The sequence below is a fragment of the Asparagus officinalis genome, chromosome 6 (assembly GCF_001876935.1).
Source record: "Asparagus officinalis chromosome 6, Aspof.V1, whole genome shotgun sequence".
Lineage (NCBI taxonomy): Eukaryota > Viridiplantae > Streptophyta > Magnoliopsida > Asparagales > Asparagaceae > Asparagus > Asparagus officinalis.
In genome coordinates this window covers 30,612,775-30,639,383 of record NC_033799.1, presented here as the reverse complement: position 1 = coordinate 30,639,383, position 26,609 = coordinate 30,612,775, and the positions used below count along the sequence as shown (strand labels likewise).

The window sequence follows — 26,609 nt, the reverse complement described above, 5'->3', positions numbered from 1 at the left end:
TCCGATGAGCTTTAAAGGCTCTGGTTCGAAAGGTCATAATGACCGACGCTACATTAATTACTTTATGGCAACTGAGCGGCGAAGTGTTGGCGCAGATTGTGCAACATGACTTTTGATGACACTTGTCAGGCTGTCCACTGATCGAGACACATTGTGTTTGGTCCGAATGGAGAACACCTTTTGTCTCGGAGTCGGGATCTGCTGGATCAGGAGTGCCTTTCGCCTCTGATTTGGATCACGAAGCGAGTTGGTCGGCTTATCATCCGAGCTATGCTTGCGGATGAGTCGGTCAGTTAATTACCATGTGGCCACTCTTATTGGTCTTGATAATTATTGAGGTACGACGCAACTTATTTATTTAAAGCAAAAAGTAGCAAAGTTGGCCATCAATTAGCAAAGCCCCTCCTGGGTACAGTAAATTAGTGACATACCAAAGTGGGATTAAAGAGAACCCAATGACAAATCCTTTCTCCAAGGCCCAACCCGGAGCAAGCCCAAGTAAACAACAACTCGAATCCCTCCTCCCTCAAATACCCAACTGTTCAAAAACTCCGAACTAAAATTCACGACCACGGCCCTCACCTTTGAAAAATGAGGGGGGCAATTTTCTAACCCCTAAATGGCCAATCTCTCTAGTCTCATCCACGAGCTCCGCGAGCGAATCGCCACCGCCTCCTCCCCTTCTTCCACCGCTGCCGCCGCCTCCTCCGCCGCGCGCCGCGGCCGGTGAGGACCCATTAGAGGCCAGGTTCCGCGTCGTCCTCCCCAATCTCCTCCACGCTTATGTCAACCCCTCCTCCACTGGTACTCAATGAATATATAATCTCGCCTTTTTTGATATTTAGTTATAAAGTTTTGATCTTTGGTAATTTTTGGGGGGATTTTGTTAGCTAATGAGCGAGAAGTGACGGCGGTGCTGAAGCTGCTGGCGCACACTGCCCGTAATTTTCCAGGAGTTTTCTATCATGGCAAGGCGGCTGCTGTGCTGCCGGTTGTTGGACGCATTCTCCCTTTTCTTGCTGAACCAGCATTTGGGTATGTAAACCCTAGCTCTTGTTATGGCTCAAAACGATAGCCTTTTGAGTGTTAATCTTAATGTTAGTAGTATTGGTAGCATCAACCATTAGCTTTTATTCAAACCTTAGCTGTTATTCCAGCTCAAAATGATAGTCTCGAACGCCTTGTTTGGTATGCGGGAATCGAGTAAAGTGAGAATGGAATGAAGAAAGGAATAGTATCAAATTAATATAGGAATGGAATGTTCATTTTTATTGTCACTTTTGGGTGTAATTTAGAGAATGAAGTGGGAATGGACATATTTGGAAGCTTTGTAGGAGAAATTTTCAAAATAGACCCATTTACAATTTTATTCCCCAAAATCGACTCATTTCAAATTCATTTACGAAAATCGACCCAGTTTCGCCTACGTCAGAAGTGCTGGCTGAAACTGGGTTGATTTTAAAAAATACGTCTTCTTAGTCAATCGGGGTCGCCAACCCCGACTAATTAGACACTAGTTTAATTACTCGGGTTAGTAGTGGGGGCCGAAACTGCAGTTCGAAATAGTCACTGTTGCCAACCCCGACTATTTAGAAGGTTAATTAACCAGGTCACTAATTAGTCGAGGGTTGGCAATCTAGACCACTTAGAAAGAAATCTTTTGACCTAGTTAAAACTAGGTCGATTTTTGTGAATATGTTTAAAATGGGTTGATTTTGGTGAATAAAGTTATAAACGGGTTTGTTTTGAAAATTTCTCCTTTTTTTTAAATTTCCACTTAAGTGAAAATGCCCGTTCCCTACCACGTCAGAAGTGCTGGCTGAAACTGGGTTGATTTTAAAAAATACGTTTTCTTAATCAGTCGGGGTCGCTAACCCCGACTAATTAGACACTAGTTTAATTACTTGGGTTAGTAGTGGGGGCCAAAACTGCAGTTCGAAATAGTCACTGTTGCCAACCCCGACTATTTAGATGGTTAATTAACCAGGTCAATAATTAGTCGGGGGTTGGCAATCTAGACCACTTAGAAAGAAATCTTTTGACCTAGTTAAAACTAGGTCGATTTTTGTGAATATGTTTAAAATGAGTTGATTTTGGTGAATAAAGTTATAAACGGGTTTGTTTTGAAAATTTCACATTTTTTTTAAATTCCCACTTAAGTGGAAATGCCCATTCCCTACCATGTTATTGGGAATGCTCATTCCCACATAATTTGAGAATGAGAGGGGAAGTGAGAATGAGCATTCTAGCTCCTAAAATGAGGTCATGTTTGGTACGAAGGAGTGAGAAGTGAGAATTGTCATTCCATTCCCACTCATTCTCGCATACCAAACGAGACATAAGTGTTAATCTTAGTGTTAGTAGTATTGGTAGTACCAATTATTAGCTTTTATGTTTTGAGCTTAAATTTAATATTATGAATGTGTAAGAGATATAAGTGAACTGACCCTTGAAAGCTAGTTTGCTTCAGCGAGGATAACCAAATCTCTCAGAAACCCATAATTGACTTCCCCATTTAGTCAAATTTAAAGGGAAAATTTGCAAAATAGACCATTTTTATGAAATATATAGCGAAATAGACCACTTTGAAAAATAATTAGCAAAATAGACCTCGTTTGAAAAAAAGAGGTCGATTTTGAAAAACAAGGCTTAGAAAACATACGGGACTACTAGTCCCGTATGTTTTCTGAGTAGAAAATTTCACTAATGCGTGATTAAAACATACGGGACTACTAGTCCCGTATGTTTTCTGAGCCGTTTTGCAAAATATATACCTTTTTTTGACCTGTTGGCCAAAAGAGGTCTATTTTGCTAATTATTTAGCAAAACGGTCTATTTTGCTAAATAATTAGCAAAAACGGTCTATTTTGCAAAATTTCCCAATTTTAAATGGATTCTAATAAACCACCATGTTTCCGCTGTCTTGTGCACACATGGGCTAGCTTTGCGCTAGTCTAGTCTTCATCGAACACTACAATACCTACTTTACCCTTTTGGTTTTGCACTGGATTAGTACTGAATGAACACAATGTCACCACCTGCTTTGGTTGCTTGCAACTGGGAATATGGAGTTGGCTCTGATACCAGTTGTAAGTTATCTTGAGAGCTCACCCCTAAAAGCTCCCTATTAGAATGAGGGAACCCAAATCTGATATAAACCCATAGTTGACTCCCGTTTTAATCAAATATGAGACTAAATTGACCCTTCGAGAATGGCTCAGATTATTGGGTCTAACAGTACAGTTGGGTTATCAGGATTAACTGCCAAGTTTTTGGATGGAAATGTGAAATTTCAGCTTGTGTTTTAATTTTATAGGAAGTTGGCCTGATTCCCATCCATTTTTGGGGAAATGCAATATATAGACGTTAAGCTTGATTTGGAGTCAAATTGATCTTGTTTCCTTGTGATTATTTATGTTAGTTCCCGACATGGAGTAATCTTTGAGACAGTTGGATCTCTTCTTTCCCTTCTGCGCACTGGGGAGCGAGAAGCCTACCGCCAATTCTTCTTGGACGCCATGGAATTGATTGAAGGTATCAATTCTATTCTCTCCATCATCATCATCACTTCAATATGTAGGTAAACCTTTATATATGAAATTGGTCATCTTCATCCTTGTCAGATTCCACACATGACATTTTTTTTAATTTACATATAACGTCTGATGCTTATTAAGTAAAACAAGTTTTTTGTTATTGTATAACAAGATGGACATGTTAGACATATGCTTCGGCTTGAGAGGGAGAACATAGTAGTTAGTATACTAGAGAATTTAGAGACTCTTGTTTAGCCTCGCGGTGGAAAACTAATGTAATTGTGTAATATATACTTTTCTAAAATAAAACATGATTACCCTTCTTTAGGATCAAGTCACTTCCCCAATATAAGATGATTTACTAAATGCCTAGTTCATTATTTCGTGCATTAAGGTTCTGCAATTCACAGACTCTAGTATATGGGAAAAACCAAACTCCTGGTATACATGGGTTAGAATGATGCTTGCCCTTAAACCTGGAAGTCCAATTGGTATAATGCATACATATTTTCTTCCCAAAATTTGAGCTCATGGAAACGATGAACAAGCTTTCAAGAGAATCTAGATGGAGAAAGATGAACAGCAATTCTTTCCTGTGTGCTCAATAAATTTCCATCTATGTTTTTGATCTCTTGATACACAGATATCCTATATGTCGCGTCACTTCACTCAAACAACACAAGTAGAGTATTATTGAAGTGTTTCTCCGAGTCATTTACCGCAATTTCTGCTGTACCTACACTTTTTGAACTTCCTGCTTGTTGTCGGCCTGCCGATGGTCCTGGAGTGTTGGTTGATCTCACTGATAAGTCGAGATGGAAGCTGTTTGCTGGATGGATACTTAAGCTTGTCAGCAAATGTTTGACTGAAGGAACTCTCTATGTGGAAGGGCTTGTTAGAATGTCATTCGTGTCTTCTGCTTGTTCTCTTTTGTGCTTTGCTGATGCAGCGTTACATATGGTGGGTGGGTGATTTGTTGCTAATTTGGAGATTTCTTAATCCTTTTGAGTTCTTTTGCCTTCTAATTGACTTGACAAGTCTTCTTTTGCTTGAACAGGCTTGTTATGATTTTGCACGTATCACAACGACAATAATAGATGAAGAGATCATTCCAGTAGAGAATACTATTAGGTCAATAACATGTATACTAGAACACAATGACAAAGAAACTGCAATTTTCAGGTAGACTAACATTTTTACAGTTGCTTCATTTGTTTTCTTACCGTTGAATAGTAACAAATCATCATATGTGTGGGTTTTATCATCTATTTCTTTACATTTTTGGTTCAAGCTGTGTTTTAGAGTTTAACTTTGATAAGGATAAGACTTGAGACTGAGAATTGGTGGTTTCTCGTCCGTATAGAAATCTTCTTTGATTAATATGTGCAGCTCCATCAGAAAATAGAATATATAACAGAATCACTCTTCATAGCGTGCTTATGTGTTGGGTTAGCAGTCATCTTGAATATTTCATTTTTCTATGGTTCTATTTTCTGGTGATATTTAACTTCATCTTGGACAAACTAATTTAAATTGAATTCTTTCCATATAGTTATTAATCTCTTTTAGTCCATTACAGCATACCAAGTTCTCTTATAAATTCTTCATTATTTTGTATAACCAAAGTTTTATTTACCAATTTGAGAAGGAGCTGAAATGGTATAATGTAGATATTTTGTTTTAAACTGAGAAGACATGTGAAACTTGGTAACTAAAGCTTGGAATGTTGAAATCATGATATATTATATGGAGATAACAATTAGCTCTCATTATATTGCAATATATTTGTTCAATCACATCCTTATATTATTGTACAGCTTTTCTGCAAGAGCTTTTAGTTTTGCGGAGTAATATTGAATATTGCACTGTGTTTTTAGCTGTGGAATACATAATTTCACCAAAGTATACATCACTAAGAGAAACTTAGATCTCCAAAGTCGTAGTAGAACATGCTTTTCATATCTGTATGTACACTTTCCTTTGAAACAAAAACCAACAAGATTTAACATCTCACCTATGAGGGACTCATCATGTTTGAGTTAAATAATTTGAACAGAAGGAAAACAAGATTATGCTATACATCTTTTTCATTGGTTCGTTAATTTATACTTGATAAACCTTAATAACTCTGCAGGTTATGGACCTAATGGATTTAACTAAATCAAGGGTAAAAAATTATCGCTTAAAGGAAACAGATAATTTGATATTGATATTAATGATATGCATATTCTGACTTCAAAGATAGTCCCAATGTTTACAAAAATCTGATTTTAGGAACTAAAATCCTAAAGAAATTATATCCTTTTCTGTTTTCATATGATAAGTTTCGATGCAGTTTGACAATTATCAAATATATTTTGGGAGATATTGATTTATTTTTGATACTGGTGCCTTATTGAACTTGTGCCACAAGTAACCCCTGAAGTGATGTTGGAAATTAAAACTTTCCCTGACCGAAAATTTCCAGCAACAGAGTGACTGGCTCCTGAGTTTCACACGTCTATAAATATGACTTCCAATAACTTGACTGGATTCTTCTAGCATGTATAATGCCTTAATGGTTGTTTACTTGCCGCTTTTTATACCATTTTTATATGATTTGTTAATTAATTTCTTTCCTAAAGCTTCAGGGTCCATTGATAAATCTCTTGCAGAAACTCTGTTTATGATTCTTCTATGGGTGCTTGTCTCCACGTGCTTCATTCAACATGTTCAACTGTTGTAGTTGAATCAACTGCCATTGAGATAATCAATGTTTTCCCTAAAGCCTTGCAGAGTACAGAAAGTCATGAACTGCAGGTTTAAACATATTTGTTTTTCTTTGTTGTTATATGTGTAGTCTGTCTATAATATGAAGGATTTAGTGAGTGCATGGTAGGTACTGACTTCAAAGCTCATTGCAGGTAGCACTGTGCAATGCTTACATTAGAATTGCTAAAATTTGCCCACTGCATATTTGGAGGCCTGGAATGCTGGTGAATATCCTTTGCTTTCCAAAACCTTGTTTCTCATTGATAGAATGCATTCGAGTGGCGATTAGTACTCTTGCTTCTGATTGTGCTAGAGAGGATGACCTTAATTGCCAAGGCAAAAAATTTGATGTCCCAAAAGTCAGCAAGAAACGATCAGCCCAAGAGAGTAACTATCTTCAGAGGAAGCGTCAAAAGACAAGTGAAGTTGTATTAATTCCATCAACTAATGAACACATTGGTGTTGAAATTACTGAATTTTCTCCATGTGAACAAGAAAAACAGTGTGCAAGCGTTCTCCACTCTCAACTCGCTTCATTTGTTGATCGTCTAAAGCCTGACAATGTTGAAGTTTCATCTTTGACACCAGAAATTTCTGTAGTGGCCCTTAGCATCCTCTGCATTGCATTTCATGGCTTTCCAGACACCACATTATCAATTACCATTTTTCACCAAGTGCTCTCTTGGATACCTTGGATATGCAGTCAGGTCTCAGAGAAGTTTCATTAGTGCTACCAAACTTTTTTTATGTTTCATTCTTCTTTTTAAGTCCCAAAACTTGTTAATGTTAAAATTCTGCAGGTAAAGGATACATGTCAACTCAAAGTTGATTTTACACTCTACTTGGAAGCTGTTCATAGCTTATTACTATCTACAGGTTGGATCTTCATCTCTTTAAGCATCTTACATTCAGATTTTTTTTGTGGCAAATTGCAAGCTTTTCTTGTGATATCTGCAAATTATGTTTGTAACAAACATGTAAATAAAGCGTATAACATTTTCTCACTGTCTTTATGTTTAAACAGTAATGTTGTTTCCCTAGACCAGATCAACTCACTGTTCTTTGTCCCAACTTAGCTATAGGTTAATGATGAAGGGTTAAGTTGCTTATCCCGTCCTTGGAAGAAGAAAGTTAGCCTCTATATCATTTTTGGCATTTGAAGGGGTTAAAGGTTAGGAAAACTTTCTATAAGGGTTGAGGGCTTCTTTTAATACCTTGTTTGGTTAGGAGTAGTTGAAACACCATGTTGTTCCAACTACATCTAAAATTCAAAAGTCTTGTTTGGTTAGATGTTGCAACACCAAAAGGTTGTGGCATTAATAAAATAACCCAAAATAGAGGTGTTGGAACGACACTCAAATTTAAGAGTGTTGCAAAGCCATGAGTTGGAACACCATTAACATTTATTGTTCCAACTACTACTAACCAAACACACCCTTAATCACCTTGTTTGGCATATTTTTCGGCAGTGTTTCACATTATGTAATAGACTATTCTCATATTTGTGAGATATTAAAGCTGCAAATACTTAATTTACTAGCCACTAGGTCTGGTTGTGCGAGAACGTCAAGCTTTAATGCCATTTTGGCCTGTTTATATGGATGTTACTTATAAATGAGTTTCTATTGCAGATATATCTTGGTTGGTTTCTTGCATGTTTTTGGATGTATTTTAGATTAAGTAGCATTGAATTCTGATTCCTCTCGATTCTTAAAGCTGATCTCATATTGAAATGATAAGGTACTATTTCACAGGAATAATTTTAACAAATCTGGAAGGGAAAAGAAATTGACTGTTCTTTTTTTCCCCTCCTTTTGAGAAATTTTCTTTCTATGCAATGTCAAGATGACATGAGTTTAGTTCGCCAATGTGAACATGTTCTGATCGTACAAAACCATACAAATTGCATGTTCAAGAGCTGTCAGTAGTTTAAATTCTGGATTTTATATGTTCTACACTGTTGAATAAATTCTCTTCTTGCTGCAGGGAGTCTTCATCAGAAGATGAAGTTGCAGAAAGATGAAAATTTCTTGGGTGATGCAAACAGCTTAACCTCTGTCAATCCAAGAATTCTTGATCTAATAAATTTGCTAGAACTGGCCTGGTCCAATCATGCCTTAGTCTGTCATACTGACTCCATCAGGAAAATAAAGTGTCTTTCTATTCAAATTTTTTCTAAGGCTGGAATTAATCTTAATGATCAGTGTGCTTTACGACTGCTTGACATGGCTCTTAAGGATGACGATGAAGAAGTAAAGATAGAAGCTGTTAGTTCGATGCCTGTGATTATCTTGTGCTCAGGTTATAGAATTCTGGAAAACATGTTTGGACGACTGGAGTAAGTAGTTCATTGTTTTGTACATTGATCTGATACTTCTGATGTTACTGCCAAGTTATCACAGTTATATATGCACATGCATTCATGTAGTAATTACTTTCTTATTCTTTTTTCCTCTTAAGGCTTATAGAGAATGGAGCGCCCCATGTCTAATATAGTCAATTTCTCAGGTTTGCAAACATGTAATCAAATAAAAGTTGCCATCTTGTTTAAAATCACATAAGATGGAAATAAGATCTAGCACTGAGCCTTCTTAAAGTACATTAGCTCTCAGTAGCTGAACTTTCAGTGGTTAAAAGATGATGATAATGATAATAAATATACAATTGCATTCAAGAATATTATTTTTCAAATCATGATGAGACTGACACAACTTAGACAATTTATATCTATCAGTTAAGGACAGAGAAGTTGAAAGAGTGCTCTGTTTGTTTCACTTCCTAGTTTTCTTATCCGCCCTTGTACTGATAGTTTAAGGAATTACCATGGAGAAGTCTGTTATGCTATTTGCCCTTTATACTTTTTTCTCTTTATTCCTCTGAAATATGTTAGAATATAAAAGACTAGATGAGAAACGAGCAACGGAGAGACAGATATATGAGGTAAATTAGAAGCATACAGGAAACTGTTAGCATGGTCCTTTTATAATATTCCTTGACATACATGATAAGTAAACTACTCGCTGTAAAGTTAGAACGCGCATACTTAATACAAAACCACTTGTTACAAACATTAGCAAATGAACTTTTATGCAATGTTTATTGTGAACATCTCCTGACATCTAGATGTTACATTTTTAGTAACTATGTTGTGCTCCATTACCACATCCAGTGCAAAATGGAAATGCATTCTCATGTGCTTCATTCTTTCATGAATGACTAGATTATCAGCAACATGTAAAGCCACCAGGTTGTCAAGGTTTGGAGGGAACAATAGGGCACTTGCCTGATTTAAAGGACAATTATTTAGGGTGGGAACGATAAGTCACATGTGAGGGTTTGGAGGAAAGTGCAAATATTTTTAGTAACATAATGCCATAGACGAGTCTTGATCCTAGGAACTATTTGGCATGTGGTATTTACATTTTGTAGTATGGATTGGAGAGAATCTTGGATAAGATGCAAAAGCAATAGCCATATGCTATTTTAGTATACAATCAAATAAGATTGGCAAAGAAACAATTATTTAAAAATGTTCAGTTTTAACTTAGTATACTATCCCTATAATTTTTGTTTTAGTAAGGAGTTTGACTAAAATAAGAAACGGAAAAGGCAGGACGTAGTCAAAAATGAAAAAGGGAAAGATAAGGCATTGACAGGCTGAAGCTTTATAGCAGCAAGCAAGTAATCCAATAGGAAATGAGCCATTGGTTTCTTTGTTTTACTTTTTATTGTTCATGCTTCTAGGTCTTCTCTTATTTCCATTCAGAAAACTGTTCTGAACTAATATTATTGATATGTTTAACAGTAATATCAGTAATATGCATGTCAAAATTTTTTTAAGTTCCACTAAACCTAACCAGTTGGTTATTTTACCTGTTAAAGTACTTGATGGTAGATGCCAGAGCTATTTTATCTCATAATTTGCCTCATAACATGCTTGTAAGTGTCAGCTTTATTGCTATTTTTTTGCCAACTAAAGCATTGATTTTTCCTCGATGGTCAGTAAGAATTGCACCAAATGGAATATATAATCAAGTGGATCAAGCTAGGTTACAGATTTATTTTGAGTATGCCTTTGTTTACCTGCTTTATTTATTATGTCATCATAAACTGTCACCAATTTTTCAGGTTAATCGGTAGCAGTAGCAGTTATCAAGTTAATAAAACCATTCTTCTCGCTCTTGGTTACTTATCATGTTTATATGGCTCCTCTAATGCCATTGATGATCTCGACCTCGGTACTTGCAAGTTGTTCGCAGGTGATAACTATTGCATGCAAACTCGAACAATGGACATCCTTTCTGCAGGCTTCTGGTGTCCTCAATGTGACAAAAGATTTGAGCATGATAAAGTGCAACATGGCAAGGTTATACACATTCCTAAGTCACAAGCTAATAGGGATGACAATGACTTTAATTTCGTTGATTTACAGTCCCTCTTCTTTCAATTTCTTTACCGGGAGTCATCTGAAGAGTTTGGAGTTGTCTGTGTTCGGGTGTTACCCCGGGTTCTTAGGCATGCATCTCGAGAGACGCTGCTTAAAACGAGATTGCAATGGATAGAAAGTATTGACTTCTTACTACTACATGATATAAAGGCTATTAGGGAAGCATTTTCTGCCGAGATAAGTTGCTTTCTTGAGGGAAATGTTCTGGATCTACTATTTACAGAATGGGATACAAGTGAGAAGACAAAAGAACAGAAGTTCTTGGATAAAATAAAACATGCTTTGGCCGGAACCGAAGATCCGCAGATCTTAGTGACTCTTTTGGAATCTACAGCTGAGATTATGAGTGCTGGTGACATTCATGGGGAGCTTTTCTTTTATTCTCTTATCTTGTTTGTTGATCAGCTTGATAACAAAAATCAGGTAGTAAGAACAACAGCATCATGTTTAATACATAGGTCGTGCTCCTCCCATCTTAAAGGAGGGTTTGAACTTGTCCTTTCAAGGTTCTCTCGTATTCGATATGAGTTATTTGAGTATCTCTCTGCAAGACTTGTCAGTCGCCCGGACATGATCAGAGAATTTGCTGAGGCTGTCGTAGGAATAAAGACTGAGGAACTTATCGGGAAAATGGTTCCTTTTGTCATACCAAAGCTTGTGATTTCACATAAGGATAATGATCAGGCGATCATCACATTGCATGAATTGGCAAACTATTTAAATATGGATGTAGTTCCACTGATTGTCAATTGGTTGCCAAAGGTTCTTGCTTTTGCTCTTCTTCACGCAAATGGTCAGGAGCTATCCTCTGTTTTGCAGTTCTATCATGTCCAGACAGGATCTGACACTAAGGAAATCTTTGCTGCTGCTTTGCCTGCTCTCCTTGATGAATTGTTATGTTTTCCCGGTGAAGAGGACAGGGATGAGACAGAGAAAAGGTAAAGTGTTTCCTGTAGTTTACATTTCAAGAAACTGATACATTTCATGGTAGCTTGTTTCATCAGGCATTGTTTGTATCTGTCAATTATTTTTCAGGCCAGAAAGAGTTACTAAGATGATCCAGGAGGTCGCTAAAATCCTGACTGGTTCCGATGACCTTCCAGAGTTTCTCAAGAATCATTTTGTTGGTCTTCTTAATAGCATTGACAGGAAATTGCTTCATTCTGATGATTTATTGTTGCAGAAGCAGGCCTTGGAACGTATAAAGAAGCTGATTGAGATGATGGGCTCTTATCTTAGCACTCATGCGCCAAAAATTATGGTTCTTCTATTACATTCCATTGAAAAAGATTACCTTCAATCTGAGGGTCTCACTGTCCTACACTATTTTATCAAGCAATTAGCCAAACTTTCACCCTCTAGCACTAAGCATGTGATTTCTCAAGTTGTTGCTGCCTTTGTTCCGAGCTTGGAACGTTGCAGAGATAATCCTTCCTTACATTTGAGCAAGATGGTTGACATTTTAAAAGACCTCGTTGTTGAGAACAAGTTCAGACTAAAGCAACAAATACGTGAGCTTCCGCTGTTGCCCAGTATTGCAGCTTTATCTGAAACAAACAAAGTTATACAGGAAGCAAGGGGTTCAATAACTCTAAGGGATCAACTGCAAGATGCTGCTGATGGTCTTAATCACGAGAGTTTAAATGTAAGGTATATGGTCGCTTGTGAACTTAGCAAACTGCTGAATGCAAGAAGAGAAGATGTCACTGTTCTCATAGCTGGTGAAGCTGTCTCCGATTTGGATGTTATAAGCTCACTTATTACATCCTTGCTGAAGGGATGCGCAGAGGAATCGAGAACTGCAGTTGGTCAAAGGCTGAAATTAGTATGTGCTGATTGTTTAGGGGCGCTTGGTGCAGTGGACCCTGCTAAATTTAAAGGAATCTCATGCCACCGTTTCAAGATTGAATGCTCTGATGACGATCTTATTTTTGAGTTAATCCACAATCATCTTGCCAGGGCATTTAGAGCTGCTTCAGATACCATTATCCAAGATTCAGCTGCCTTGGCTATACAGGAGCTACTAAAACTAGCAGGTTGCCAAGGATCAGGTAATGGAAATACTCCTAAGGAATCTATTGAGATACTTGGTGGTAGCAACAGGGGTCAGAGATTATGGGAGCGGTTTTCAAACTATGTTAAGGAAATAATTGCACCATGCTTGACCTCAAGATTTCAACTCCCGAATGTGACTGATTTGGCAATTGTCGGCCCAATTTATCGACCTACAATGTCATTCAGAAGGTGGATATACTCTTGGATCAGAAAACTAACTGTACATGCAAGTGGATCAAGGGGCAGTATTTTTAGTGCATGTCGTGGGATAGTGAGGCATGACATGCCAACAGCCAGGTACTTATTACCATATTTAGTTCTGAATGCTGTTTGTCATGGTACCCTTGAGGAACGCCAGAGCATTACTGAGGAAATCTTATCTGTTCTCAATGCTGCTGCTTCAGAGAATAGTGGTGCTACCGTCAATGGTCAAAGTGAAGTCTGCATCCAGGCTGTCTTTACTTTACTTGATAACCTTGGGCAATGGGTGGATGATACCAAACAAGAACTTGCTCTCTCCCAACCTTTGCGTCCTTCCGTACCGAAACAACCATCAAGAATGATGAGTGTGGATGGATCCGGATCTGATGCAAATCAACTTTTGATACAGTGTAATAACGTTTCAGAGCTGTTATCTGCCATTCCTAAAGTAACCCTTGCAAAAGCCTCCTTCAGATGTCATGCTCATGCTCGTGCACTGATGTACTTTGAGTCACATGTAAGAGAGACGTCTGGCTCCTCTAATCCTGCTGCTGAGAGCAGTGGCATCTTTGCAGATGAAGATATATCATTTTTGATGGAGATATATGGTAGCCTAGATGAACCTGATGGTCTCTCTGGTTTAGCAAACCTCCGGAAATCTTTGAGCCTGCAAGACCAACTTCTAATAAATGAAAAAGCCGGGAACTGGGCAGAAGTATTAACATTTAGTGAACAAGCTTTGCAGATGGAGCCTTCCTCTGTTGAGAGACATTCAGAGGTTCTTAATTGTTTGCTTAATATGTGCCATCTTCAGGCTATGATAACACACGTGGATGGTCTAATTTCGAGGATACCTCATTATAAGAAGACTTGGTGCATGCAAGGGGTACAAGCTGCTTGGAGATTAGGAAGATGGGATCTCATGGATGAGTACCTCTCAGGTGCTGATAAAGAGGGTCTAACCTGTAGCAAGTCAGAGAGCAACGCTTCTTTTGACATAGATCTCGCAAAAATTATACAGGCGATGATTGCAAATGATCAGTTCAAGGTTGCTGAGAAACTTGTTCAATCAAAACAGGCTTTGCTTGTTCCTTTAGCTGCTGCAGGCATGGATTCCTACATGCGTGCATATCCATATGTGGTAAAACTTCACATGTTATGTGAATTGGAAGACTTCAATACCCTTCTTGGAGATGAATCATTCTTGGAGAAATCATTTAGTCCAGATGATTCTAGATTTTCTCAAGTTATGAAGGACTGGGATAATCGTATTAGGTTTACACAACCATCACTATGGACAAGGGAGCCTCTTCTGGCTCTCCGCAGATTAGTATTCAGTGCCAGTAATTTGAGTTTTCAAGTGGGGAACTGCTGGCTTCAGTATGCAAAGCTTTGTCGTTCTGCTGGACACAATGAGACAGCTCACCGTGCAATATTAGAAGCAGATGCTTCAGGTGCTCCAAGTGTTCACATAGAGAAGGCAAAGCTTCTCTGGAACACGAGAAAGCCTGACTGTGCCATAGCTGAACTGCAGAAATCACTGCTAGAAGCGCCGGTTGAAATTCTTGGAACTACCACTATCTCATCACTGACTAGCCTCTCCCTTGTTCTTCCAAATCCGGCTTCACACTGTGCCACACAAGCATCAAAAGATAATCAAGATGTGGCTAAGACCATGCTCCTCTATACTACTTGGATACATCAAACAGGACAGAAGCAAAAGGAAGATATTATAAATCTTTACAGTAGAGTGAGAGAAATGCAGCCTAAATGGGAGAAAGGATTCTTTTTCACAGCCAAATATTACGATGATCTGCTAGTTGATGCGAGGAAGCGCCAAGAAGATAACCAGCAGTCTTCGCACATTGTCATGTCATCTTCAAGTTGTGCAGGTGGTTCTTCATCGGAGGAAAAGCCTTGGTGGTCTCACCTTCCAGATGTTCTACTGAACTATGCTAAAGGACTTCATAGAGGACACAGGCATCTCTTTCAAGCATTACCCAGGCTCCTAACCCTCTGGTTTGAATTTGGCAGCATATATCACAAAAATGGTTCTCATAAGTCTATGAAAACTGTTCATACTAGGGTAAGTCAAACATTCACTAGCTTAATTCTCCAGTCTCGTTAAAAATTTCTAACTTCTGTAATTTTTAGGTCTTGTGCATTTTGAGGGGATGTTTGAAGGATCTACCAACATATCAATGGCTTACAGTTCTGTCACAGTTGGTTTCGCGTATTTGCCATCAGAATGAAGAAATTGTCAGAGTTGTTAAACATATTATAACCTCTGTTCTTCAAGTGTATCCACAACAGGCTCTTTGGATGATGGCTGCAGTGTCTAAGTCAACAGTTGCTGCTCGACGTGATGCTGCCGCTGAAATAATTCAGGCAGCAAGAAAAGGGTCAAGGCATGGGAGTGATAGCAGTGCCCTCTTCGCTCAGTTCGCAAGCCTAATGGATCACCTGATCAAGTTATGCTTTCATCCAGGGCAGCCAAAGTCGAGGACAATCAATATTTTAACTGAGTTCAGTGCCCTCAAGAGGATGATGCCATTAGGAATTATTTTGCCCATTCAGCAAGCTCTCACTGTTACATTACCCAGTTATGATGCAAGTCCTGCGGATCTCCCTAGTGGTCATGTTTGCTCTGTTTCTGACCTCGTTACTATATCCGGAATAGCAGATGAAGCGGAAATCCTCTCATCTCTTCAGAGGCCAAAAAAGGTAAATATGTTATGGTTTTAATTTTCTTTTCTATTCATATACCATAGTATTCATATACCAAATACGAATATGAATACTATGGTATATGTATTATGGAAGAGTAGGATTCATGTACTTAAATTTATGGATAAATGGAAGAGGAGGATGAATTGAATTCAAATCGAATACCATAGTATTCGTATTCGTATTTGGTTCATATTTGACTATTCGAATTTGTATTCAAATTCGAAATGAATAAGAAATGTGTATTCGTATTTGATTCGACTATTTTTCCAATATTTGACAACTATTTGCGAATATTCGTTAATAGTTTTTATGTAGTCTTTTATGAATTATTTGGTAGATATTTGGTAAATATTTGATAAATATTCCTTATCCTATCCTACTCTTATAATGCTGCCAAATATGATACAACCAATGAATATGCAATTTAGTGATAAATTGAATATTCACAAATAAAAAACTACTTATATGAGGCTATACGTGTAAAAAACTTTTGGGATGCACAGAAAATATAATAAATAAAATTTTTAGGTCTAAAGTGTAATATATAAATGAACAGTATATTAAACAAACAGATTGAATATACCTATGGTTAAATTCTATCCGTTTATGAACCGAATACTAAAAACAATTCGTTTATTGTTAAATGAACTATCAAGTCGAATACAACCAAGTACTTAAGCAAATAAATACCGAACTATTTGTTAAATATTTGGTTCGTTTCCACCCCTAATCTTTAGGCATTGATTTCCTTCGTTGCGGCTTCCACGTCCTCCAACTTCCTCCAAACTCCTCTAGCTTTCAACTATGAACAACTTCTCTACCTCGTCTGACCTTCAATGGAACCTCCTCCACTACCACTTAAACGAAGAAAGAAATCCACCTAGGCACTAGTCTTGAACCTAAGCTTTCCAGCCTTAAGCTTTCTAATTTCTATAACATTGGCATTCACTATTAATTATTGTAATTAAAAAAATAAAAAATATGAAAACTGGCTAGGCTATAGGCATCGGGTCTAGCATCTGGGCCGCCTAGCGCTTTCTGTAACCTTGATCTCTAGGAGACTATATGTGGTGGCTTTTTAATCGATTCTTTCTTGAAACTAGAGTTTACATGATGTGGTGACTTTTTTAATTGATTCTTTCTTGACACTAGAGCTTACATAAACTTTTCTCAGTAAAAAAGTCTTCAAAGAATTTGGTAAGCTAATACTTTTTTGATAAGCAGTGGGTCAATCATGTTCAAGAATTTATTGACAATTTTATTTGCCATGAGCTGATGGTATGTGAGAAGATATTTTTAATATAATACCGATATCCATCCAGCTCTAGAAGTTCATAATTTTCTTTTGGTTATTTAGTTACCAGGGGTATTTGTTCCTCTGATATGATTACCCACTCCTCCTAAGTACCGCTCCGTGCAACAACTCCAATATGCGGTTACAATTTATCTAAAGAATGTGCGGTTAAAATTTATCTGAAGAATGCGCAATTAAAATTTTGACTAAAGATATTCCTCCAATGGCTGATGGTATGTGACTAGGGGTGCATTCGGTTCGGATACGGTTCGGATATGACCCTTACCATAACCATAACCACTTTCTGAAAACGGATACGGATACGGTTCGGATATTCATCGGTAAGCAAAAAACATTACCATATCCGCATTAAACGGAAACAGATACGGTTCGGATATTAGAGGTTCGGGTACGGTTCGGATACGGATACTAATCGGATATTTGAGAAATAGATATGAATAGGATATGAGGAAAAATACATATGATTTTAATAACTCACAAAAAATACAAAGTAAGTCGAGTAAGACAAGTTACCTCATAGACTTTGTTGCTAACTTGTATGACAAACCTCAAAACCACAAAGACTAAAACCCACATCTCCATCGACTGTAATCTTTAAAAAACAATAAAATAATAATAGTCAGAGCCACAAAGGCTAAAACCCAAATAAATTGCAAATCTTCAATAATCAGCGCACCTGCCCTTTCTTAATTCTCTGCATCCAACTGCTCACCGGTTCAGACAAAGAAACAAACAGTTAGCGCGCAATCGAGAAACGCCGTCAAATCAAGAAAACTTAATGATTTGAAAACAAATTTACCCTTGCAATGGAGCGGAGTTCTTGTACTTGGAGGAGTAGAGCTCGATTAGGGTCTTTCCTGCAAAAAAAATTAGGGGGAAATATTTTTTTAAAAAAAATGGCAGCAAATAAAGGAAGGAGAGGAGAAGAGAGACACCAGAGTCGATTTGACGATGTCGATGTAAGAGACGCCTTCATTGAGCTCAGGCCATGGAATTCCAAAGGAGTAGAGTGGACGAAGGATTTGATTCGATGAGGAAGAAGAAGAAGAAGTCATTGTTTTCTTCACTGAACGCGGGGTGGGAGGCGGAGCTCGGACGCCGGAGGCGGAGGAGTAGGTGGAGCTCGGACCCGGGAGGCGGAGGAGTAGGCGGAGTTGGAGGCGGAGATCTGAGGCTGAGGTGGAGGCGCGACGCGGAGGCAACGCGGGACGCATTGCCGGTGCTGACTTGGATCTCGGGTGAGGGATTAAGGCGGCCAGAAGCGACGAGCAGCCGCAGTCGAAGCTTGGAGGCGGAGAGGGAGGCGGACGCACAACTGGATCTTGGAGTCGGCTTAGAGGTGGAGGCGGGTGGGAAACTGGGAATTGAAAAGGATTTAGGGTTCTGGTGTTTTTTGAGTTAATTTGGGTCGGGTTGCAGATTTATGCTATAGACCCGACCCAATAGAAGTAGTATACCCATTTTAGATATCCGGATATCCGGACCGTATCCGCAATTTCGACCCGATAACCGTATCCGAAACCGTATCCGGATACAAAATCGAAACCATAACCGTTTCCGAAACCGTATCCGACCGGTTTTAATTTTTTCCTACCATATCCGCTTTCTAAACGGATACGGTAACGGTCGGTCCGGATAAATCCGGACCACTTTGCACCCCTATATGTGACAGGATTTCTTATATAGCTACATAATTTTGTTCTGGTTCTTTAGTTACTCAGTCTATTTGTTCCAATGACGTTATATGCACTTCTTTAAGAACCACTCTTTGCAACAACTACAATGGTGCAGTTAAAATATTAATCTGAATATATTCCTCCAAGTTATTCTTCCTTTGCTCACGAATGCACTTTTAATGTGAATAAGATTACTTGCAGATCTAAAGCCCTGTATGCAAACTTTCATATTATATCTTTTTCAGTTTCTGCAGTTTTGTTGAATTCCAGGTTATTTTTCTTGGAAATGATGGCATTCAATATCCGTTTCTCTGCAAACCAAAAGATGATCTTAGGAAAGATGCTCGCATGATGGAGTTTACTGCTACAATCAACCGATTATTGTCTAAATTTCCTGAAAGCCGGAGGAGAAAGCTCTACATTCGTACTTTTGCAGTGATTCCTCTAACAGAGGACTGTGGAATGGTAGAATGGGTTCCCAATACTCGTGGGCTTCGGCACATCCTTCAGGACATCTATATAACTTGTGGAAAATTTGATCGCCAAAAGACAAACCCAATGATCAAGAGAATATATGACCAGTGCCAGGGAAAGATGCCTGAAGATGAGATGCTAAAGTCAAAGATTCTTCCAATGTTTCCTCCTGTTTTCCACAAGTGGTTCTTGACCACATTCTCGGAGCCAGCTGCTTGGTTTCGTGCGAGGCTAGCTTATGCACATACTACTGCAGTGTGGTCAATGGTCGGGCACATTGTCGGGCTTGGTGATCGGCATGGGGAGAACATTCTGTTTGATTCCACCTCTGGTGATTGTGTCCATGTTGATTTTAGCTGCTTATTTGACAAGGGATTGCAACTAGAGAAGCCCGAGTTGGTGCCCTTCAGGCTTACCCAGGTAAATAAAGGCAACATAGATAGTTACACTTAAATACCCAAATTTTATTTTACCCAAAATATACGACAAAGTTTTAGAGTTAAATTTAGCCCTGTTACGGTGTTCAGTCCCAAAGTCAAAAATACCCACCCAATAAAAATAAGCCCCAAGTGAATAATTCTTCCATTTTGAGATTCTCTGTCCGCTGCCATTCTCCATCCTCGTCTTCGTCGGTGGTTGGTCCAAGAGAGTAGGGGTGAGCACGGTTGGGTTCAAACCGAAAAAACCGACCGAACCGACCCGAACCGACCCGAAAAAAGCGGTTTTATGAGTAAGGCGGTTCGGGTCGGGTTGACAATTTTTCAAACCGACCCGAACCGAACCAACCGAATATATTTGTGCCTTTGATTTGTGGGTTTATTACTGTGTTCGATCACCATGATAGCAGTTGCAGGGAATTGATTCATACATAACCAATGTTCTAATGAGTCAGCTCCTTTTTTTGTCTCCACAAAGACCAAACTCAAAGCTTGCTACACAAAGACAAAGCAAGTCCGTTACTAAAAAATTACAACGTCAGAGTCTAGTATTTAATTCAAAAGGACAAGTTACTTCACTTAAAAACAGTATACATACATGAGCAAGAATAATAAATTGAAGTGAAGTTAAAAAACAAATAATGTTGGCATAGGGTAATAATAATATATAAAAGATAAATTGAAGTGAAGTTATACTTGATGAAGTTAGAACCGAACAAACCGAACCGAACCGCACCGAACCGATTTGTAATGGTTCGGTTCGGTTTTGAATTGTAGGTGGTTCGGTTCGGTTGTTCAAATTTTGATAAAAACCGACCCGAACCGAACCGTGCTCACCCCTACAAGAGAGTTTGCTGACTTGTTTCAGGCCTTCATTGCCACCATTTGGCCGTACATCAGTCTGTTGCAAGGTTTTCCTTTTTTAATTTATTGTTAAAATTCTAAAAACTTTGGGTGTTCTTTGTGCAAAATAAAATTTTGGGTTATTAAACTTAAAAGTGGGGTGAACTTTGCGGTACTTAAGTGCAAATAAAAGAAACTGTGAAGAATATCATATAATTACCCTCAGTCTTCACCACGAATTTTAAGATGATAGCAAAGCAATATTGGCTCAAATCCTGCTAGACACGTAATTAAAGTGAGTTTTAGAAAAAGAATTTTGCTATCTAAAATAGCTCAGGTTTTGGCCATGAATAAGATGCTCGTTCTGCAGGGCATGTTAGATTATAGGGTTAGTTGTGGATAAACCCCCTATAGTATCAATGTTTTGAACTTAATATCCCTCTACTTTTAATTTTTGCAGATAGACCCCAGTGGATTTTTTATACATAAAATAATACCCTAAAATGTAATCTAACCATACTTAATGAAATATAAACATACCAAAATGTAAATAATTATGTTTAGGATCACTAGCCAATGGTAGAAACTCCGATCGGGTCGGGTTTAAAATGCATTGAATAGGTGCTTGTTGCTCGAAGTCAAAACTCAAACCCAAGGCCGATAATTTTGATTTTTGGGCCGACAATATCGGCCGATAACTCACTTTATCGTCACATTATCAGCGATAAACATCCAAATATGATAACCGATTTAGAATTGAACTTATCATAGCGGAAGGCCCCCCAAAACTGATAAATCGCCGATAATATCAGTTTATCGGCCGATATTTAAAACATTGACAAGGAGTCTATCAGCAATTAACCCTAGATTATAATGGAATGTGCTTCAAGCGTTTTAGCGTGGTGTAGTGCAATTTATGAGTTTTTATCAGCTTTCCTTTTAGTAATGCATTTGTTGTTTTTGTTCATCTTTCAGAATATGATAGATGGTTTGGGAATTACTGGTTACGAGGGTATCTTCTTGAAGGTAAGTGAGATCACTCTTTCTGTTCTGAGAACACACAGGGAGACTCTCATGAGTGTTCTTGAGACCTTCATTCACGACCCTCTGGTGGAGTGGACAAAATCTCACAAGTCCAGTGGAGTTGAAGTTGAAAACCCTCATGCACAGGTCTGATAAGTCTTCCATCCCTATCCCATCCCATAATATGGTTATGGTTCCTTACTGCTCATATTAGTTTATGGTTAATTGCGGATAGAGCCCTGTAGTTCCATTGTTGCAGATAGACACCTGAGTGAAATTTTTTTCCTTTTTTACCTCAGAGAAAGAGAAAATTGTTTCTTGAGAAATACACCTCAGGAGGGTAAAAGAGCCAAAAAGTTTTCAGTCACAAACTCACGGGTCTGTCTGCAACAATAGAACTAGTGGAGGTCTACTGCAATTTGGTAACAGTACAGGGTGTCTATCCGCAATCAACCATATATTTTATCCTTATCGCCATTCTAATACTACGGTGATTACCCCTCACTTCCCTGATATATTTTTATCATCTATAAACAGAGGGCTATCAGTAACATAAAAGCACGGCTTCAAGGCATTGTGGTTGGGGTTGGGGCAGCGCCGTCTCTGCCTTTAGCTGTGGAGGGGCAGGCTCGGCGCTTAATTGCTGAAGCTGTATCACATAAGAACCTTGGCAAGATGTATATATGGTGGATGGCTTGGTTCTAGGTTATCATTTTTGGCTTTAATTTATCAAAGGTGGGTCCCTTCACGAAGTATTGGAAGCCAGTTTGGTGTTTGTGGGCATTTTGGGGTGCAGATTAGCCTGAGTGAAAGTGTGATGTTTATGCAACAAATACTGGTTGTACAAGACTGTATATTGATTTTAATCTCAATGGGATGTATGTACATACAAACGGTAATTTAGAAGAAAAAAGTGACTTGTCCAATGAATGTAATTACCACATCGGATTCTGCTCTTTGATGTCTCGTGTCTAGACTAGTCATCTTTTTTGCAAGCTACGTGTATGTTTACTATTTACCTTTGTTTCTTTTGGGTTGATTTTTTTTGGGTATTTTTTTTGTTGGGGGGGCGTGGGGGAGGGGGTTTGGGCGGGGTGGTTGGAGTGGGCGTAGAAGTATTTGATTCACTTGAACCGTACTTTGAATAAGGTTTTGTACTATCAATTTTCTGAAAGAAGGCTTTGTATATGAGGTCAATCTAGAAGTATTTTCTCATATAGACTAAGACTAGGTGGATGCTTGTGCATTGCACATGAATAAATATCATGATTGGTTGGTTTATTTTTTTAATATAACTTGGTTGAAATTATTTCTTTTAAATACTTAATGCTGTAATATTGTCTTTGAACTTTCTTAATACTTACATTTATGTACCTTTAACATTCATTTTACAAGTCGTCGTGATCATAAGCAAATGTAAGTAACAAATTATTTGAAAAGATTAGTCACTCATATAGCAATCAGTCTCTTCAATACCTCATATCTAATAATAATAGATGACAGAGAATTCTTATGACCTAAAAAGGAAAGGGGAAAAAAAATCTTTTATGTTAATTCCTAATGACTATAAAATACGAAAACCTATTAACTCTTATAAAATCATAGCCCCCAATGGAATAGCTATTTAGGGGTAGGCGCGGGCTGGTCCAAATTGCAGGCCAAACCAACCTAGCCCACTTTGGGTCAAGACCAGGCCAAGCCCACAGCGGGCTAATCCTAACCCCGTCCGTAATATATTCGGGTTGTGGGTCTAGTTGATTTCTGCTCTAAACCTACGGACAAAGAAGTAAGTCTGATCCATGCTCGACCCGGCACACGTCCAACCCAAACCCACCTTAGCTGATAGTTATAATTTGGTGTATTTTTACACCAACGAAAATTGTAACCTTTAGATGTTTGAATTGTATTTTTAGTAGTAGTAGAGATTTTCTAAACTCTATTCAATATTTTGATGAATATTTATAATCATTTTGATCTACTGAAAACACTCAGATTATTGTGAATCTTTTGTCATTTAGATAATTTCATCATCAATTGTAAATTTATACAATTAAGATTTTTTAGAAAAATAGAATACATGTTTTTCTTTTCAAAATATACATATTAATCTAGCAAAAATTTTGAAAAGAAAAAAAATTGACTAGAAGAAAAAAAAAGAATGCAGACTGACCACCAACCCGAACTATCGTTGGCCGGGTCAGACCAAACTTAGCCCCAAGAGGGCGTCCGACATGTCTAGCCCCACACTCGAGGATAAAGTCCTCAATCTAGCCTACTGAGGCCCAAATAGGCCCAGGTCTGAACCAGCCCGAACCAAAGTTGAGCAAGCTAGTTCATGGGTCAGGGCTGGCCTGGCCCACGTCACCCCTATAGTTATTGCATCCCTAACTTAAGTTATTTTGATATTAGCTCCTCCAATTAAGAAAAGCAATTAGAGGGAAATTAGTCCCTCGAATTGATAACTACATCATTGATTTGAAGGACTAATTTCAAAGTAACTCTAAGAATTGAATTAGCTACTAATAATTTCCATGCTTTGACTAACTAACTTCTATATATGAAAGATTTAAAGGACTAATACAAAAAACATTTTAATCAATCAATTGTTGTTATACATTAATTAATTCTATAATTTGGTATTAATCAATTGGTTAATATTTGTATATGCAATGCATATAATGCTTACAATGATGATGTCCTCTTAGCTTCTATCTACTCTTTAGTTGTCAACCAATTCTAATTAGATAAATTTTTTGTCAATTAGTTTAAAGTGGAGAGAGTTTTAATTCAGAAGTTTAATTTTGACTTAGTGGCTTTAGTTGATAACCAATTTTAATTAGAATAAGAATGTTAATATTGAAAAGGATTAGGGGTCAAACTAACTAAGGAAAGTTTTTTCAGAACGCTTTTAAAGGGAGTACTATTTAACCTATGCAAAAAAGTAGCTGTCGATAATTTGTTATTATAATTATAATTTATTTTTATCTCACTACAAAAAATTAGGCATTTTCTTGCTAATGCCCCATTTTCAGCGTTGGTAATTTGTTATTATAATTATTATTTATTTTTATCTCTAGTTAATATTGGATACTCAGGGCCGGCCATGGGGTAAGCCCACCAAGCCCCGGGGCTGGGGGAACCCAGGGCCGAACCTTAATAGTTTTTGAAGTGGACTTTGTAAGAGAACTTTTATGCAAAAATTATTAGGGGTTCTATTAGTAAAAAAACTCTTATTAATAGCCAAAACCCTACCCAACTCCTCCTTTATTTCTGTCAGCCTCCTCTCCTCCTTCTCGTCTATGTTCCGACGCTCACAAAAAAAGAAAAAAATGGAGAGAATCTGAATTGACAGAGACATCGTTCTATTCCTCCGTCTCTGTTCCGTTAGCCTCTAACTCCTCCTTCCCGTCTCTGCTCCCACCCTTCGGACCACCCCGCTGACTCCTCCTCCGATAGTCCGATCCAGTCACCAAAAGACGGAGAGAATCTGAATCGACTTATCGACGCCGACGGCCGATCGGTCCATCAAAGAAACACAGAGAGAATCTGAATCGACTTATCGACGCCGACGGCCGATCGGTCCATCAAAGAAACACAATCAGGTAATTTTTTTAAATAAATAATTTTAGGTTTTTTTTGGACGGAAATTTGGGGTTTTGATGTTTTGCAATGAAATTAAGATTTCTGATTTTGAATTTTGGTTGAATATTAGTTGTTGAATATTAGTTGTTGAATTAGGGGTTATGATGTTTGGGCGGTTTCGTCTAGGTTTTTGTTTTGAAACTGGAAATTAGATTTGATTTAGCTATTTGGGTGGCACAGTTATGCCTTCTGACTAGTTTCTCACGTTCTCCATAAGTTTAAAAAAAGCTTACAAAGTTGAAAGATAGAAAGTGGAAATAGTGTTTACTTGTTAAAAAGTTCATCTCCCTTCTAGTCATCTAAAACTCGAAAATCCTAATGGACGATAATATGATATATTTCTATTTGGTTTTAATTATAATATCAATTTAACTTTGATTTGATGACATTCATATTATTGTATTGCTATCTAGATTAATTGTTTGATTGTTTTAATAATAATGATATTGCTAAGTCTTCATTCCGGCATCAGTTTAGTTGATTGCTGTGATTTCATATATATTATCTTCGCATTACCATGTCACATGATTGATTGAATGGATTGGCAATGATATCAATTGAAAATGAATACTTCGAGAAACTCGAGTATGATGATTTAATTGAAGAATTCACTTCAAAAAATTCAAGGAGAAGTGTTTTTCTTTGAATTAAATTTTAGCACAAATGTAATTTTTTCTTATATGAATATTGATCTTGCAAGAGAATATTATCAGTTTGAGCCTAATATAGAATGTTAAATGGTATTATATGTATTCATTTTTATCGTTATTGTTCGTACCAAATTTTTAATATAATGCGCAACCAAAATTGGATTGGGGTAGGGCAACCCAAACCTCAGGGCCGACCCTATGGATACTGTTATAGGAAACTTATCCCTATAAAAAATTAGGCATTTTCTTGCTAGTACCCCGTTGTCAGCAGCATGTGCAGATGTTAGATTTGTTAGCCATTTTTCCTTTATAATTATTGGTTTTTAAATGCTTTACAGCGAAAATTTTCAGTCAATTCGTTGGTATTTCTAATATTTGTGAAGGGACAACCTACTGGTTTTAATTACTATTCATTGGATGTATCAAATCAGCTTGCACAATGTTTCTGTTAAAGCAGACACTTTCGAGTTAATGGCTATCTTTATACCTAATAATAAACCTTTTGATTTGTGCTTCAGTTAATTTCTTACTTATGAGTGCCTAAGGAAGTATGCAATGCTTCTCTCTTGCTTAGATTGGTTTCTATAAATAGATTGTTTTGCTCTAGGTTTTATATGTATAAAAACTCTTGACGCGATATTGCTGGTAACTGTGAATTTACATTTAGTAAAAATTTTCTTACACTGTTTTAGTATTCTTATCCCAAAGAACAGGAGGGAAATTCTTCTCAAATATGACAAAAATGTTCAGCCTTAGTTTATGGAGTTTGTTAGAATATAAAACTACAATTCTCGGGTCTTATCATAACATCAGAGTCTGGTAATGTTTA

General features: G+C 37.6%; 1 protein-coding gene and 1 long non-coding RNA gene across 2 annotated transcripts; one reads left to right on the top strand and one right to left on the bottom strand.

Moving 5' to 3' along the window:
* LOC109844613 (serine/threonine-protein kinase ATR-like) lies at positions 548-22,449 on the top strand. The gene is given in 16 exon segments (XM_020413726.1): positions 548-721; positions 723-804; positions 891-1,035; positions 3,422-3,534; positions 4,180-4,496; positions 4,594-4,718; positions 6,191-6,335; positions 6,440-6,994; positions 7,088-7,163; positions 8,274-8,625; positions 10,416-11,672; positions 11,770-15,076; positions 15,145-15,714; positions 18,982-19,605; positions 21,441-21,635; positions 22,026-22,449. Coding segments are annotated over 16 exon segments (8,133 nt in total). The 5' UTR covers positions 548-619; the 3' UTR covers positions 22,194-22,449.
* LOC109844614 lies at positions 17,607-17,969 on the bottom strand. Its single transcript, XR_002248080.1, has 3 exons — positions 17,835-17,969; positions 17,712-17,739; positions 17,607-17,627 (listed from the first exon to the last, which is right to left on the bottom strand). It is a non-coding gene; the product is annotated as an uncharacterized LOC109844614 (long non-coding RNA).